This window comes from Grammomys surdaster, unplaced genomic scaffold, assembly GCF_004785775.1.
Source record: "Grammomys surdaster isolate TR1022 unplaced genomic scaffold, NIH_TR_1.0 193, whole genome shotgun sequence".
Classification (NCBI taxonomy): domain Eukaryota; kingdom Metazoa; phylum Chordata; class Mammalia; order Rodentia; family Muridae; genus Grammomys; species Grammomys surdaster.
Window position 1 is genome coordinate 6,869,040 of NW_021604638.1, and position 16,532 is coordinate 6,885,571.

At 54.0% G+C, this 16,532-nt stretch overlaps 1 protein-coding gene across 1 annotated transcript in view; it reads left to right on the top strand.

The window, feature by feature from the left end:
• The window catches only part of Ripor3 (RIPOR family member 3), a 72,691-nt gene that overhangs the window by 36,461 nt on the left and 19,698 nt on the right, over positions 1 to 16,532 (top strand). The window contains exons 3-5 of the mRNA XM_028769768.1: positions 4,182 to 4,300; positions 8,327 to 8,445; positions 14,335 to 14,481. Of these exons, the coding sequence (XP_028625601.1) occupies positions 4,182 to 4,300; positions 8,327 to 8,445; positions 14,335 to 14,481 (385 nt within the window). The remainder of the gene's footprint in view (positions 1 to 4,181; positions 4,301 to 8,326; positions 8,446 to 14,334; positions 14,482 to 16,532) is intronic.

The window sequence follows — 16,532 nt, forward strand, 5'->3', positions numbered from 1 at the left end:
GGTTTTTCAAGACAGGGTTTCTCTGTATAGCCCTGGTTGTCCTGGAACTCACTCTGTAGACCAGGCTAGCCTTGAACTCTCGAACTCAGAAATCCGCCTGCCTCTGCCTCCCAAGTGCTGGGATTAAAGGCGTGCGCCACCACCGCCCGGCTTTGTTTTGTCTTCAAAGCAGAAAGGTACATAGGGTGGTAGGTTTTGCATTCTTGACTGTCCTGTTCTGAGTTACTGTAGAACCTGGCCTTTCTAGAACTGATATTGGAAGGGGGGGGGTCCTTTTTTTTCTTCCTTGTCCTTCTTCTCTTCCTCTTCCTCCTCTTCTTCTTCAAGATGAGGTTGTGTGCAACCCAGCCTACTCTCAAATTTTTCTGTGTAGCTGAGGCTGGCTCAGAAGTTTCTGCTTGCCCCTACCTCGATAGTACAGGCAGGTGTGCATCACCACATCTGGCTTGAGAAATTCTTATAAGAAATACCTAATCAAAGACTGGGCAGTGGTGGCTCACGCCTTTGATCCCAGCATTTGAAAGGCAGAGGCAGACGGATCTCTGAGTTTGAGGCCAGATGGATCTTCATGGTGTGTTCCAGGAAAGCTAGGACTATGTAGAGGCCCCCTGTCCCAAAAAGAAAAAAGAAAAGAAATACCTAATTGATATACTTGGCAATAAAACCATTATGCTTGCACACATACGTGCGCGCACACACGCACACACACGTACTCACGCACACATTCTAACTAATACCCCCGCCATGAACACCTTGCGCACACCCGTGCTATACACCTTGTGCCTTGACCAAACCAAGGGCGGTGATTTGTTTATTCTTTGTACAGGAAAAGACCAGAAGAATTGTACTTTTTTTTAAAAAAATATAAAAACAGATGTAAGATATCACATTCTTCGTGTCAAAATGTTCCTAAGGAATTTTTGAAAAAAGCAGAATTTTATTTTGCTTAACCAAATGTAGCCGCGTGTCACTTGCACTAAGATAACCCCCAAGTCTAGTATCTGATTTTTCCCCAATTACTATTACTGCAGGGGTGGAGTGCACACATGGTTGCGTGTGGAGACCTTGTGTCAGTTCCCTCCTCCCATCCTTACGTCCGTTCCGGGATGAAGTTGGGGTCTCCAGGCTCAGGCAGTAAGCCCCTTTCTCCCGAACCTTCTGCCTGGCTGGGTCCATGGGTTTCATTTTCATTATAATACTGGAGATGGGAATCAGGGCCTTGCACTGCCGGGCGTATCCTGGGCTACATCCCAGCCCTGTTGTGGTTGATTTTTAAATCATTTTTATGTTCCTGTTTGTGGCCCAAAATGCAAAGCACAAGGGATATAGTCAGATGCGGTGGCACACATCTTCAACCCTAGCGCTCCTGAGGCAGAGGCAGGTGGATCTTTGTAAGTTGGAGGTCAGCCTGGTCTATATAACAAGTTCTAGGACAGCCAGGGCGATGTGGAGAGACCCAATCTCAAAAAATCTAAAACAAAATGCAACAAAAATAAAGTAACGTGGGTGGGGAATGGCCGGAGAGCTGGCTCACAGTTAAGAACACTGGCTGCTCTTTGGGAGAACCTTGGTTCGACTTCCAGGACCCACGCAGTGACTTACAGCCATCTGAAAATTTGGTTCAAAGGGATCTGGTGTTGTCTTCTGACCTCTGTGGACTCTAGGCATGCAGGATACACAGAAAAAAAACTGTACTTTTATATATGATATAAATTTATAAGTATATTTACACTCACACATGTAAAATGATATTAAATGTAATGAAGGGGGTAGAAAGCCAGGCTCCCTCTGCTGCTCCATTGCGCCCCCTAGAGTCAGTTCCTGGAATTTCCGCCTTGGGCCATGCCATGCTGGAAACTGCTTTCCCAGCAGGGGCAGGATTTATGAACATGAAAACTCTCAGGAAGCTGCGGTGAACTCAACACTGTTGATTGCCTGAAGTCTCTTGCCCAGCCTGGTGGATGGTTTTATTTATATTTTCTATTTTGTTTTTTTATTTTATACTACTTTATCCTGTTTATTTTTATGCTACTGAGACTGGAATCCAAGATTTTTCTTATGTTCTTCAAACACTCTGCCCCTGAGCTATGTCCCCAGCTAGAGGAGTGCCTAAAGTGACAGCTCGGCTGGCTAGGGCTGGAAGACGTGTGTCTGCTGTGTCTGAGAAGAGGGAACTGACTGTGGGAGTCTCTGCAGGGGGAAGGGAGCAGACACTGGCTGCCATGTTACCTGGGAGATGCAGGCTTTGCCAGGGTGCTCTGCATCTGAGGTGCACAACTCAGAAGCTTCACGGATGACAAGACCCTCTCTACACCAGCGGGAACAAGGGGGAGCTTGGTCGTGTGCATCTATTTTAGGTGTGTGCATGTCACATGGATGTTTTGCACCTGTGCACACACAGACACAGACGTGTGTGTGTGTGTGTGCACATGTGTCTGGTGTGTATATATGTGTGGTATGTGCATGTATGTGTATGTGGTGTGTGTATGTATGGTGTGTGGTATGTGCATGTATGTGTGTGCGTATGGTGTATATGTGGTGTGTGTATGTGTGTAGTGTGTGTGGTGTGTGTGGTGTGGTGTAGTATGTGTGTGACATGTGTGGTGTGGTGTGTGTGTGTGGTGTGTGTGTGGTATGTGTGTGTGTATGTGTGATATGTGGTGTGTGTGTTGTGTGTTGTGTGGTATGTGTGATATGTGGTGTGTGTGTTGTGTGTTGTGTGGTATGTGTGATATGTGGTGTGTGTGTGGTATGTGGTGTGTGTTGTGTGTGTGTTGTGTGTGTGATGTGTGTGTGTGGTATGTGTGTGTGTATGTGTGATATGTGGTGTGTGTGGTATGTGTTGTGTGGTGTGTGTGTGGTGTGTGTAGTGTGTGTATGTGTGTGTGCACCGGCGCATGCAGAGGCCAGAGGTTGGCCTTAGAAGTTTTCCCCAGTAGCTCGTCACTGGCAGTGAGGACTGAACCCAGGGTCTTGTGCATGCGAGACAAGCTCTCTGCCACCACAGAGCCCCAGTCCACTTACCATCTTTAATCTGAACCCTTCCTTCTGGTGTCAGCCATCTCTCTATGCCATATATATTCCAAGGACCGCATGATTTTCCTCTTAGGGCCAACCATGGGCTGGCCTTTCCCTCTTTCCCATGTTTGGTTGTGGATGGCTGTGGTCATACCCTGTGACGTGGACAAGGTACTGTAGTAGCCATTGAGGGACCCACCTGTCCACCCACAGTACGGGCCCTGAGTGAGTCTGCGAGGTTTGAGAGTCACAGGTCGGGCACAGGCTGAGCAGGGCAGGAAAGTGTCTGGGCCATAGACTGTGCTGGGCAGAGGGATCCCTGGTCCTCGTGGCTACCAGGATGGCAAGACAGCCAGGGGCAAGGCCGGGCCAGGAACTCTGTGCTGTGCCGAGGCCTGTATTTACCACCTGTTAGACGTAAACACACAGTGTGCCCTAAACAGAGGTTTCCTTAAAATAATTCAGCAGCCGGGTGTGGTGGCACATGCTTGCTACTTCAGTTCTTAGGAGCCAGAGGCAGGAGAATGGGACATTAGAGATCAGACAGGGCTGCACAGCAAGACCTCAGATCAAAAACCCAATGACACCCAACCACTGCCACCCCCAAACTCAACAAAACCACCAAATGAAGCCAGGCTTGCTTTCTGTGACCTTGATCTCCTAGAAGCTAGGCATGCCAGCATGTGGCTGTAACCCCAACTCTGGCAAGGCAGAGAGAGGAGGATTCCTGAGGTTCCCGGGGCCTGTGTACAGTAGACACTCGGTATATACTCACTGAACAAGTACATGGAGGGAGAAATCTCAAGCATATCCGTCTGTCATTCATTCAGTCACGAGTAGGTCGCTCTGGAGGTGTACATGGAACAGAAACAGTCCAGGTTGGGAGCGGATATTCTTATGAAGGAAGTAGTGAGCCCTGACCTGCAGGTGGGCAACTGGTGGGTGGAAGGGCAGCCAGTGCAAAGGCCCTGGGGCAGGCCCAGCAAAGGGTTTTGATGGAGCATTGGATCCACTCAGCTGAGGAGGAGTTCAGTTCTTCTCCATCTTCCAGGCAAGTCATGTGAGCATGCGGTAAATCGAGAGGTTGTCTCCCTCCCTCAGGCCCCTCTGGGTCAGACGGTCTGGTTCCAGGGCGTTCTGCTGGTTCTGCCTCTCCTGTTTAGACTCATTCTCATCCGGGCTGAACTACCAGTTCCTCTCAGGCTACACCAAGGGAGCTATTTCAGAAACTCCCAAAGGCAATTCAAGCCCTGGCCAGCATTTAGGAGAGAAAAAAACAGCCGTAAGTGAGGGACTCAGGCATAAAAGCAGCCCAGACCCACAAACCCACCACACTAAATTTAGCCGCTTTACCTCAAAATGAGGTGAAATTGCAGGTTTCTGGTGGGCGGTGATGCAGGGGTGACTGTGGCCAGACTGACTTCTGTTTATTCTGGCTTCACCTGAGGCAGAGGCCCAGGACCGTCCCCAGGGTCCCTCAGAGTCGGGGAAGCAGGTCCATGAGAAGCCACTTTCAGCTGGTCTGCAGGGTCCCAACGGTACCAGGTGCCAACCAGAACCAGGCTGCAGGGGGACAGAGAGAGAAGACGCTGGGTGGCTCCTCGGGCTGCCACCAAAGGTTTGGAAACTGCAGCTGGTATGTCTGCTCCTCCACCTAAGGGCTCAGAGCGTTCTGACCGATCACCTTGCTTCCTGCAGACAGCTGGCGGCCACCCAAGGATCTCCCTGCAGAATCAGGGCCTCCCCGGGGACCCCTAGACCTGTTTCCATCCAGAAGCTTTGGGGTTAATGCCAGCCACAGCAGAGGTGATTAGATGAGCCAAGGGGTCTCCAAGGGCCCCAGTTGTTCACGTTGCTTTGAGTTTTCGCTGCCCTCTGTGTGCAAGCCCGATACAAACATCGGGAATGATAGAATATTCCTCCTTAGCTCATCAGAAGCCGCTCCGTGAGCTGGACGATTGGGGGCGAGCGTTTTACCTTGGCCGGCCAGGAGGGGGCGCTGCTGGCCTCACAGCTCAGTTGTTATGTGGCCAGGGCTCTTCCCAGCCCTGCCTCAGTCCTGGCTCTTCCCTTCCCTCCACTGCTGGTTCATAGGAGGAGGGCTCATCAGTTTATCTCGGGAGGTGAGCACAGCTCCGCCCCGATGTCAGACACAGGACCTAGAGTGCCTGGTTCGAGTCCCAGCTCTGGAATTTCCTGTCAGTGACCTCAGAGGAGTCATCCTCTCTTCCAGCCTTTTTCTTTTGTTTTGTATTGTTGGCTTGAGACAGTGACTCTGTAGCTTTGGCTTGCTCAGAAGTCACAGCAATCCTTCTGCCTCAGCTTCCCAGGTACTAAAACGGCAGCTTCAGTTTCTTTTGTTTTGAAGGATTTGTTGGGGAGTGGGGGAAGTGTATGTTTGTGCACCATGTGCACACAGTAGCCTCAGAGGTCAGTGAGGGTGCTGGGAACTGAACCCAGGTCCTCTGCAAGAGCAGCAACAAGCGCCCCTAGCTGTTGGGCCACCTCCCCAACCCCAGCCTCAGTTCCTTTATTTGAGAGTGATAACAGCACTTGTTTTGGGATTATGGACCAAGGTGAGTGGTCCAGCCTCAAGCAGGAAGCAGGCTGTGGGCTGGAGGCCTTTGGGGTGTGGAAGTCACAGGGGTGTGTCTGCAGGGCCCAAGACTGCCACCACAGACATTGATGTGGGACTGGGATGTGGCTCGGTGGGTAGAGTGCTCTCCCAGCATCCCTCAGGCCCGGCTCAGCACCACGTCAAGCAGGTATGTGTGTGGACGCTGGTAACCCCAGGAGGTAGGAGGTAGAGGCAGGAGGATCAGCCTTAACTACATAGAAAGTCCAAGGCCAGCCTGGGCTACGTGAAAGCCAGTCTACAAGAGGAATAAAACCAATAATGTGTCCTTTAGTTCTGAAGTGGCTGAGCTGACAATGGTGACAGATGCTTGTGGCCTGAAAACACAGATGTCCCACCTGGCCCTCTGTCTGCCTTTTGCCCACTTTGCTGGTTGGCCTTTATTTCAGGGGGCTGCTGGGGTGATAGGGGGTAGCCTCAGCCTCTTTTGTGGGTCTTAGTTACATGATGATGAGGTGGGGCCTAGGAGGAGAGCAAGTCCCACTGTCTGTCTGTGGTGACTACAGGATTCAAGGTTTCTGAGGACAGATGGGTCTGACCCCAGCCCAGACCTACAGACTCCCAAGCAGGAGATGCCAGGAAGGCTGCCCCAGAGAGGTGGCTGGGACCAGAGGGTGGGACTCTACAGGAAGCCATGGGGCTAACTGCAGAGTAAGATGGCAGGCCTCTACACTGCTGTCCCCTCAGAGCAGCATTCCTTGTGAGGTCAGTGGGGTTGCAGGGTCTCAAGTGCTGGCCTGTGGGGAGCCTCAGCCTCCTGTCCCTAACCCTCGAAGGGACAATGGCTGTCACTGTCAGAGACCAGCACTGTTCAGCACCTGCTATTCCTGAGTGAAAGCTTTGGAGACCCAGGGTGGCGCCTCTCCTGGCCCAACAATGGGAGAAGATGGTAGCCATCCTGGGCTGGGCTAAGGGCAGGAGCCTTGGTGGGTTGGTGACACCTAGCAGAATGGGTAGAGCCCAGGCTGTAGTGTTCATAATTCCCACTGTGGCTTACTGAGGCCAGGAAGGGGATGCCAGCAGCTCAAGTACCTCCCTGAGCTGGCACAAGCCGATTGCAGGGACAGGGATTCTCCTCTGGTGTGTGTGTGTGTGTGTGTATGTATGTGTGTGTGTGTTGAGTCCCCAGTGGTGAGACTTGGATGCTAGGTGTGACACACACTTCTAGGTTCCAAGCTGGCTTTGTTGATTCTCTATTAGGGTCCATAGAGGGTCCTAGCTGCATCTCCAAGCCTCAGTTTCCCCATCTGTGGAGTTTAACCACCAGTTGCTCCTGTTCCTTAGAAGACAGTGTGGACTGATAAGGAAACGTATCTGCTACATTTATCACAGGGTTTCATAGCTCACATGGCCTCAGTTTGCCCATCTGTGTGCAGGAAGGGCAGTGGCCCCCGGGCAGCAGCAAGGTCTCAGCAGACATTGACTGTTGCCTTCATTACAACAAGCTACTTTTATAGACCTTATAATTTCCAGGGCTCTGGTTCCCTAGTCAGTTGCACAGTGAGTCTTTAACCCTCCCCCCGCACTCCCCCACCCTGAAACATGAACAGCACACACCCTTGTACATGGGGGACTCCTAGCAGGTCTTGTGCTTGGTTCCTCTGACAATCACTGAGCCCATTTTACAGTTAAGACCATGGAGGCCCATGGCGAGGCTCTGATTGGAGCTGAGGTTAGCTCTGTGCTTCCCATGCCTTCCTGAACACCGTGTTGTGGGGTGACCATGGGGTAGGAGTGCAGAGGTACAGTATGGTCCTGTGGACCCCTGAGAGGGACAGAGTCTAAAGGAGATGCAAGACCAACACTGGTTAGCTGTGGGGGCTGTGGACAGAGGCCCCAGCGTGAACCAAGGCTTGGAAGTGAAAGAGATCTGGGATGGGGGTGGGGTTCTAATACAGTGCCGGAGCCTCCGTGGATGGAGATGCCTGTGGCTGGTGTGTGGGCAGTAGGGTCCCTGGAATCCTTAGACCAGCACCACCCTGGCTAAGGAACAACGTATGAAGCAGCAGCAGCAGAGATTTAGGTTAGATATGAAGAAGTTTCCGACTGTCTGTGCTAGAAGATCCAGCTCAAAGTACTGTGATCCCCAGGGATTCAGGGACATTTTTCCATCCTGGAGATGGTTTGGAAAAAAGAGATGGCAGCCAGAGTTCTGTAGGCTGGCCTCATTACAGTCTGGATCGGAGACAGGCAGTGGGCCCAGGGCCACAGCAGCCCTGTTGTCAGCTGCCTGTCACTGCTGCTCCAAGTCTACTGTGGCTCCCAGCTACTCCTGCCCAGCAGGAGGGCCAAAACCTCCTAGGGGACCCGACTCTCTGGGGACCTGTGTTCTGTGGCCTCTCTGGAGCTGCAGCCCTGCTCTGTTTCTGGGTTAGAGCAGATCCTCTGGTGCCACAGGGCCTTTGCCCGTGCTGTCTCATTTGGTGTACTGTGTGTAGTTCAGAGCCTGTATACAGTAGGTGCTCTGTAGGTGCATGCACAGCAGGGGAGGAGAGGACAGCTGTGGAGCTGGGCTCTGCCTTAGGATAGACAGGCCTGGCTTTGAACCCCACAGCTGCCGCTTGCCCCAGGCTGTCCCCACATCCCCCCACCTGCTCCTGTGTGAGTGGAAGGGGGATCCGGCGCTGTTGCAGACTGTCCAGTCATGCTAACTTCCCTGTCCTCTCCTCTCAGGTGACAGCCATGTCTGTGCGGTTGCGCTTCCTGTCTCCGGGGGATGCCGGGGCGGTGGGGACCGTGGGCCGCAGCGCCTCCTTTGCTGGCTTCAGCAGTGCGCAAAGCCGCAGGGTCTCGTAAGTGTCATGGGGATGGGGGATGGGGGATGGGGGTGGTGGGTGGGGGACACAGAGCCCAGCCAGCAGCCTGGGACATCAAACTATGTGGGGTACATGCATGCCTGCAGGAAGTTGTTGTTTCCCACTGGCCTGATCCACGCCATCTTAAAGGCTGTCATAGTCAACCTGCTTGTTGAGTTTATCACCACCTGGCCAATCAGAAAAACAGCCTCAGAGAGGTGGCTCCACTCGTCCAGGGTCACACAGCAAAATGTCTTCCTAGTTGGCCTTAGCCTCCTTGGGGTGGGGTAGAAAGGAATGCTCTTCCTGTTTAGTAGCCTGGACACAGGGCCTCCTGTCCTGGCTCTATGACCTGAGGCTAGTGACTTCACCTCTCTGAGCCCAGGTTTCCTCACTTGAACAGAGGAGGGGTGTGGCTTCCTATATGGTTGTTAAAGGGGAGCTGACCCAGGGCACTGGGGGGTGTGGCTTTCTGAGGAGTCGCTGACTGGGTCACATGGGCCAAGAGGACTAGGCTATTCCTGCTGCTCCACCCCATGCTCCCTCCTGTCCTGATGAGGCCACCACCCCAGGGTCTGTTGTCCTAGTTGGGTACTGACCCCAGAAGCCACCTCCTGGCTGGTCGCCTTGAAATGCCAAAGCCAAAGGCCCCAAACAGCACCTGTGCAGATCGGTGCAGAGCCTGACTGGTCAGTCAGCTGATCAACAACCAATTCCCACAATGCCACACACCTACACTTGTGCTTAAAAACCCCAGTGGCCCCCTCTGGCTGCCAGGCCATTCAGTGGCCCTGGGTTAGCCTGTGCTCTAGCCACTCTGGCCTCTCTGTCTTTCAGGCCCTTGTACATGCTGTGTGTCCCAGCCAATTCCATGGGCAGTTCCTGTTGTCACAGCATGTCCTGGTGGGGGGGGGAACCCCATGTCCAGTCGCCAGGTACCTCACATCCACCCAACAACTGCCCTGTAAAGCTGTTTGCAGGCCACCCTCTGCCCTGGCCTGGCCACATTTGGACTCTGCCCAGAGGAGTGTACTACCAGAGCTGAGGTGCTTGCCTCAGTGGAACTCTCCTTCCTCAGCCGACATCTGTGGAGAGAGACTCAGGCCCTGCCCTGCTTGAGTCTCCACCAGGGGAACAAAAGCAAACAATATCATGTCAGCTCAGCCATGGCTGGTGCAATGTTGGACCCAGAACAGGGTGCAGAGGCTGGTGGTGCCTCCCGAGGGCTTGCAAGCCTAAAACCTGTGGTGATCGGTTGTAGTCACTGGCCTTGGAGAGATCGGTGCCACTGTGAGGAAGACAGACAGTAGATGCCTCTGGGGGGTGGCTGCCTGGAACCCGGAGGGAACACTGTACATTGTTTCTCAGCTTGGGCATCTCCATGCTGCCTCTGCTTGGGCCTTTTTGGACCCCACACTGGGGTCTGTGTGTAAGTTGTCCAAGGAACATATAGCCTGGGACCATCTCTGAGCTGGTCCACTGAGGCACAGAAGGCCCTGTGTAGTTCAGTAGGAGGGGCCACTGCCCACCACGAGGCCCTATGTCAGACAAAGTGCTCTTCCTAGCCACCTGGTGATGCTCACACGTTACATTTCCACCCTGCTGCTTTTGGGCCTCAGAACACCCCATATCCGTGAGACGTGTCCCCCAAGTCCCATCAGGACTTCTGTCCAAAATGTTCCAAGAGATTCCCCAACTTGGCTGTCCCTGGACTCCTGGAGGATGAAGGTGACTGGTTCTGTTATGATACCTGGGATCACGGCCGTCAGCCAGGTACATGCAGTGTCTGCATCTGGTCTAGAGAAGTGAGCCCTGATACTGCAAATGCCTGAGTCCTCCAGACCTGCTTGAGCGTGCTAGAGGCTGCTACCCGTGTTTTGCCTGCATGTACATATGCATGTACAATATGCATGCAGTACACAAAGAGGCCAGAAGAGGGCGCTGTATCCCCTGGAGCTGAAGTTATAACCGAGCTGCCACTTGGGTGCTGGGAATCCAACCCAGGTCTTCTGCAGGAGCAGCCAGTGCCCTTACCTGCTGAGGGATCTCTCTAGACCCTGCGTAACTGTTTTTAATTTCCTGCCTCTGTCCGTCTCCCCGGTGTCCCCGGTGTCCGGGCTTCAGGCCTCACCTCTGCCTCTGATTCCAGATTGCTCACCAGACAGAGGTGAGGGGAACCACACCAGGATGGGTGATACAAAATGACCAAGCAGGGCTCCGCTCAGGGTGGGGCACACCATCTTGTCCCACCACGACTCTTGGACTAGCCAGGGCTTTCTACCCTGCAGATATAGAATTTACATGGGGAAGTTATCTGATAGAATTTAGCACTAAGATGTAGTTGATTGTGTAATAAAGCCATTTCCCTTTCCAGGCTCGGCGGGGGTTGGGGGGGGTAGAGGGGTGGGATTGTTGGTCAGGTGCTGACAGTGACCCAGTAGTTTCCACTGATGGGCGTGGCATCCAGGGTAGTCAGTCCTCCAGGACTGTCAGAGAGGTGCCTCTAAAGCCAGGATTGGGGGTAGATCATCAAGCTTGGTTGTTAAATGGTTCCTGGGGACAGGCTCAAAGACCCATGGAATGATCGTGGGAAATAGTGTTCAAAGCACTCAGAGTTGAGCCTTAGCATGGTAAGGCTGTCCTAGCCCTCCACCATGGGGCAGGACAGTGGTCAGCCTTGTTGATGTGCTAGGAGTCTATCTATGCAGTCGGTCCAGGGATTACCCTGCCTGGAGGCTGGGGCAGGTTCAGCATGTGCGCATGCGCGCAGGGCCCGGTTGGCTACAGATCCTGGCTAGGCACAGCGGAGTGAGGCTGAGGACAGTCATGGTAGGCAGAGCCTGCTTGATTGCCTCTGAGCCCTGGACGCCAGGCTGCACGTGCCTGGAAGCCTGTCTGGCAGGCCTGGGGCTGTTTAATATTTACTGAGCCCTCATGGGGCTGGTGACACATCCACCCCCAGAACTGCTCCCAGCCCATGACACCAGCCGGCCATGCAGCACGCGCCTCATTTCCCCATCCAAGCTGCGCAGTGCCAGCCCTCGGAGCCACTGCCCTCAGAGGCTCAGCGACGGAGCCTCCGGAGCCCAGGGAGAGGCAGAGGGAGAGGGGAGGGGTGGGCCGAGGGACACTGTGAACCCCTGAAGTAAGCTGCAGCTCCACCCAGAGCCACCTCCCACCTCACTGTTCGCTGGCTTCCTGGACTCTCCTCTGTGAGAACCTACCTGGCCCCTTGTGTGCAGTGTTGCCTGTCCGAGCCTGAGATGGCAACGTTGTGGAGGGCCCGGTCCAAGAGGTGGGTGATGCGGCCTCGGGGGAGGGGGAGAGGATGGGAAGGAGGGGCTTTCGAAAGTCACTTAACTACAGCCTGTGTGAACCTCAGCATCAGGGACAGGGCAATGCTAGCATGCCCTTTTCCAGTCACTGCTGGAAGAGCCTCCTCCCTGCCCAATGGGGGAGCCCTCTCCCTGCCCACCTTGTTCTCTTTCCCAGCATCAGGTCCTATCTGACAGGCTTCTTCCAAACTTCTCTCTAGCTGCGACAGGCATGTGGTCCCTGCTGTTTACCAGTCCTGGACCCCACTTCACAGAGAGACAATTGCAACCCAGAGAGACTACATCACTTCCCCAGGGCCACACAGCTTGGTGGTGGGAGAGCCAGACACTGACTGCACCAGCTGGCCCGTATCTCTCAGGGCAGGTGTCTGTCTCTCTTGGTGACTGCTCTGTCTTGTCCTAGCCCCTGAAATGGTGGTTGCCACACTAGGGGACTCAGCAAGTGTCTGCTGATTGATAGTCACGACCATCAAGGGGCAGACTTCATTATCCTTCTGTACAGAGGAGGAGACGGAGGCCGAGTGGGTTAAAGGCCTGGAGCTGTGGGGCTGGGGTTTGAATGCAGGACTGAGTACAGGCACAGCCCCCCTGCGCTTCAGGGTCAGGGCGGTTTGGTATGGTGCTGGGTTGTCAGTTTCAGGGACTTGGGGCGTGGGTTGGTCCCAAAACAGAGTGACAAGCTGACAGGGCTTGAGTAAGTACATGTCTGTGCCGTGTCTCCCACCTGTGGAATGCTCAGCATCTCACCCAGCCGGAACTAGCCTAGTGGCTTTTCTCAGGGCCGCGGGAAGAGCAAAGCCATGCCCCTGTGCCCCGCCCCTCTGCTCGGTTCACTAGCCCACAATCCTCTGCCTCCAGTTGTGGACTGCCACTCCCAGGGGGACTGTACCACCAGGGCTGCTCAGTGACCTCTTATCTGGATGGAAAAGCCCTGCATTTCTGTTTTTTTTTTTTTTTGAGACAGGGTTTCTCTGTGTAGCCCTGGCTGCCCTGGAACTCACTCTGTAGACCAGGCTGACCTCAAATTCAGAAATCCGCCTGCTTCTGCCTCCCAAGTGCTGGGATTAAAGGCGTGTGCCACCACCACCCGCCAAGTGGCTGTCTTTTAAGAACCAACATGGTGTTGGCTCTAGACACAGTTGCGTCATAGCCCCGAGACTGGAACAGTGAGGACCACCCAGTCTGATGACGGCTGAAACAGATGCTGAAGGCTGCCCACCTAGTCCTCTGGCCTCTGTCGGGTCAAGGGGACATGCGTGCACACAGACGCGTCAGCCCACTGTCCTGGCTGAGTTTTTGTGGCTGGGAGAAAATATCTTGACAAAAAGCAACTTCGGGGAGAAGGGGCATGTTTAGCTCACACTTCCGGGTCACAGCCCATCCCGAGAGGGAAGTCAAGGCAGCAGGAACCTGGAGCAGTTGCTCACATCACTTCCGTAACCAAGAGCAGAGAGAACTGAATGCGTGCAGGCTGACTACCCAGATTTCTCTGCCCTAACACAGTCAGTGCCCAAACCTAGGGAATGGCGCCTACTCTCCAGCTGGCTCTCTCTATGTCAATGAAGACCACAAAGACCCCTCCCCTCCCCACAGACACGCCCACTGGCCAACCCGATTTGGATAAGCCCTCACCAGGACTCTTCCCAGGCGGTCGGTTATACATAGTTTTGATTTGACAGTTACAACCAACCATCAAAGCCATTTTCTCAAAAACCGCAAGTGAACAAGCAGAGTTGGGGTCTGTGCCTGAGGGAGGCCACAGTGGAAGCCGGGGGAGGGTGGTCTGTGCCTGAGGAAAGGCCACGGGAGAAGTTGGGGAGTCTGTGCCTGACGGAGGCCACAGGAGCAGCTGGAGCTGAGCAGGTGCCTGTGTCCTGCTGTAACTGTGGCTTTTTCCTACCTGCCCTTAAGTTCCCTGAAATAACAACTCTGAGATTTATTATTTCATATACAAATGTCTAGGCTAGAACCTTGGCTTTGTTCCCCAACTACTCATATCTCAATAATCCAATTTATTCTATTCTGAGTGCCACATGGCTGGTTACTTTCTCAGTTTCATGTGTCTGGTCTGTCTCCTTAGAGTTCAGGTAAATCTCTCACACCTGACTCTTTCCCAGAATAAATCACTCTCTCTCTCTCTCTCTCTCTCTCTCTCTCTCTCTCTCTCTCTCTCTTTCTGAACTTCCTCCTCCTATTTCCTGCCTGAGCTCATTGGGCGAGGGCTTTTTTGTCGACAGGTAAATGCGTTTACACCATTCACTGAGTTTTTCTCCATATCCTTCCAGGAACCCAGGGCTATGATTCAGCCCTGTAGGTGCCGCTTTGCCTGCACGGAACATGCCACTCAGCTGCTTTGCTGCATCCTCACTGAAAACTCATTTCTGATGCTGAGCTTTTGTTATTGTCTTCTTCATTGTCAAACCCAGGCCTCCCATTTTCCAGATGAGGAAACTGAGGCCCCGAGAACCCCATCTCTTTGAAGACCATCCATCGTGGAGGTGATGGAAGTGGAACCCAGCCAGCTGTCCTGACTCTCTGTCCCCTCCTACAGAAAGTCCATCAACAGGAACTCTGTGCGGTCCCGGCTGCCAGCCAAATCCTCCAAGGTTTACGGAACACTGCGCAAGGGTTCGCTGTGCCTGGACCCCCGGCCGCAGCAAGTGAAGAAAATCTTTGACGCTTTGAAGAGAGGCCTCAGGTGAGTGGGGAGGAGCTCCTCCCGTGCCTTTCTCACCTCTTCCTGGGGATGGTGGGTCTGTCTGAGAGACACAGGGCATCTGGCTGCTGCCACTTCAGCTGCAGCAGGGAGGCAGGCAGGCAGCCTCAGGTCTCATGGTAGACGGATCGTCACACAGGGTCTGAGACTTCCAAGGATGTGAAAGACAGAGCTGACAGCACCGTGCTGGCCTCTGGAGACTGACATCCTATGCACGGTGTGTGTGTGTGTGTGTGTGTGTGTGTGTGTGTGTCACATGAGACCCTGGGTGGGAGCCTGTGCTCTGATCTTAGATCTCAGCTCACACAGCGTCGGGGTGGGGTGGGGATCAGGCAGTCAGGGGAACCTGTGCCAGAGGCTGACGATCGGCTGGGCAGACACGAGAACAAATGGTGAGTTATTGGAACTTAAGGTGTACACCAGTCAGAAAGCCCTTCTGTGTGGCACTGTCTCTGGTGAGAGACAGACAGACAGACAGACAGACAGACAGACAGACACACACACACACACACACACACACACACACACACACACACACAGAGCGGTACTGAGAAGTATGTCAGGCATGTAGGTGCTGTGGGGGAATCAGGTGAGGTAGGAAGGAGTCTAACATGTTTTAAAGGGACATCCCTGGACAGCCACACCTCGGCAGAGCCACAGGGGAGGAGGATAATGGGAAGACCAGAAACTTCAGAGTGCAGGGACCCTAGCTCAAGAGAGGCAGGGCCATGTGAGCTGTGGGAGCCATGGAAGGTTCTGAGATGAGGAAGGAGGCGATCAGGCCTTCAGGTCTGGGCTTTGAGATTCTCTGCCAGCCGCAGACTCGTGGTGGCCTTGCTGCATGTGGGGGTGGGGGTGGGGTGAGAGGGAGCCAGGAGTGGTTTGGGGAGGAGCAGGCATGGGAAGGAGAGAGGAGCGAGGTGGCCCTAGAAACAGCGGTGAAAGAGATTTGGTTTTATTCTCGTGCCAGCTGTGCAGCCTGGAGGGGGCACTGGTGTCCCAGCTCGGAAAGTAGGAGAGTCGGGTCTCCACAGGACAAATCTGAACGAGCTCATCTGGGTCCCTCCTTCTGCTGGGGGAGCCGATGTTGTTTAGTAAGCTGATCTTGATAAGATTAATCCCGAGAGGGGAGAGACAGAGATAGAGAGACAGAGAGAACCATGTTGCTGTGGATTGGGCAGGAACCGTCATAGCAGGAAGGACACATCTTGGCCCTACACGGGAATGGCCTGGAGCCATTTCCCACATACAGTGGCACCTAAGTCCCCTAGTGTCAGAGCAAGAGAGCACATCCACTTTGCCACCTTCGCCAGAGCAGAGACCACCCTGACCCCAGAAGAGGGAGGATAGAAGGAGCCCTGAAAGGAGCGGGTTTTCAAAACTCTCAGTCGAATTTAGAGAATGCTCTCAGCGTTGGAGAGGCTAAGGCTCTGTCAGAAACAGTGCTGGGGGCTGGAGACCCTCCTGACAGGTGTGGTGTGTGGCCTTACACTTGAGGCCTGGAGGCCTCACAGAGGGACGGAACCCTGGAGAAGGAGAGTCCTGGTGGAGCAAATCTGGGCTCTGCTTCCTAGTTTTCCACCCAGGACACTAGAAGCCCTCTGCAACACCCTGGGATCTGGGTTAGAGGGTTCCCTCTTATCAGGATCAGGGAGGAGGGGCAGAGCCCAGCCAGTGTGGTCAGACAGCCAGCTGCCCTAACAGAGCCCATCATCAGAGTGAGCCCAGCCCTGGGTTGTAACTCAAAGGGACTTTCCCTCCCCACAGGCCACTGTCACCTCAGCTACAGTCTCCATTGCTTCTGCTCAACATTTCACTGGGTCCTCCTCCTCCCTCCCTCTGAGTCCTCCATCCCCCTCCTCCCTCCCCTTAGGCCATCCCTCCTCTATGAGTCCTCTCTTCTCCCTCCCCACTGGTCCTCCCTCCTCCCTCCCCCTGGGTCCTCTCTCCCCTTGGGTGGTTCCTCCTCTCTCCTCCTGGGTGCTCCCTTCCCCTCCTCCCTCCCCCTGGTCATCCCTTCTTTTCTATGAGTT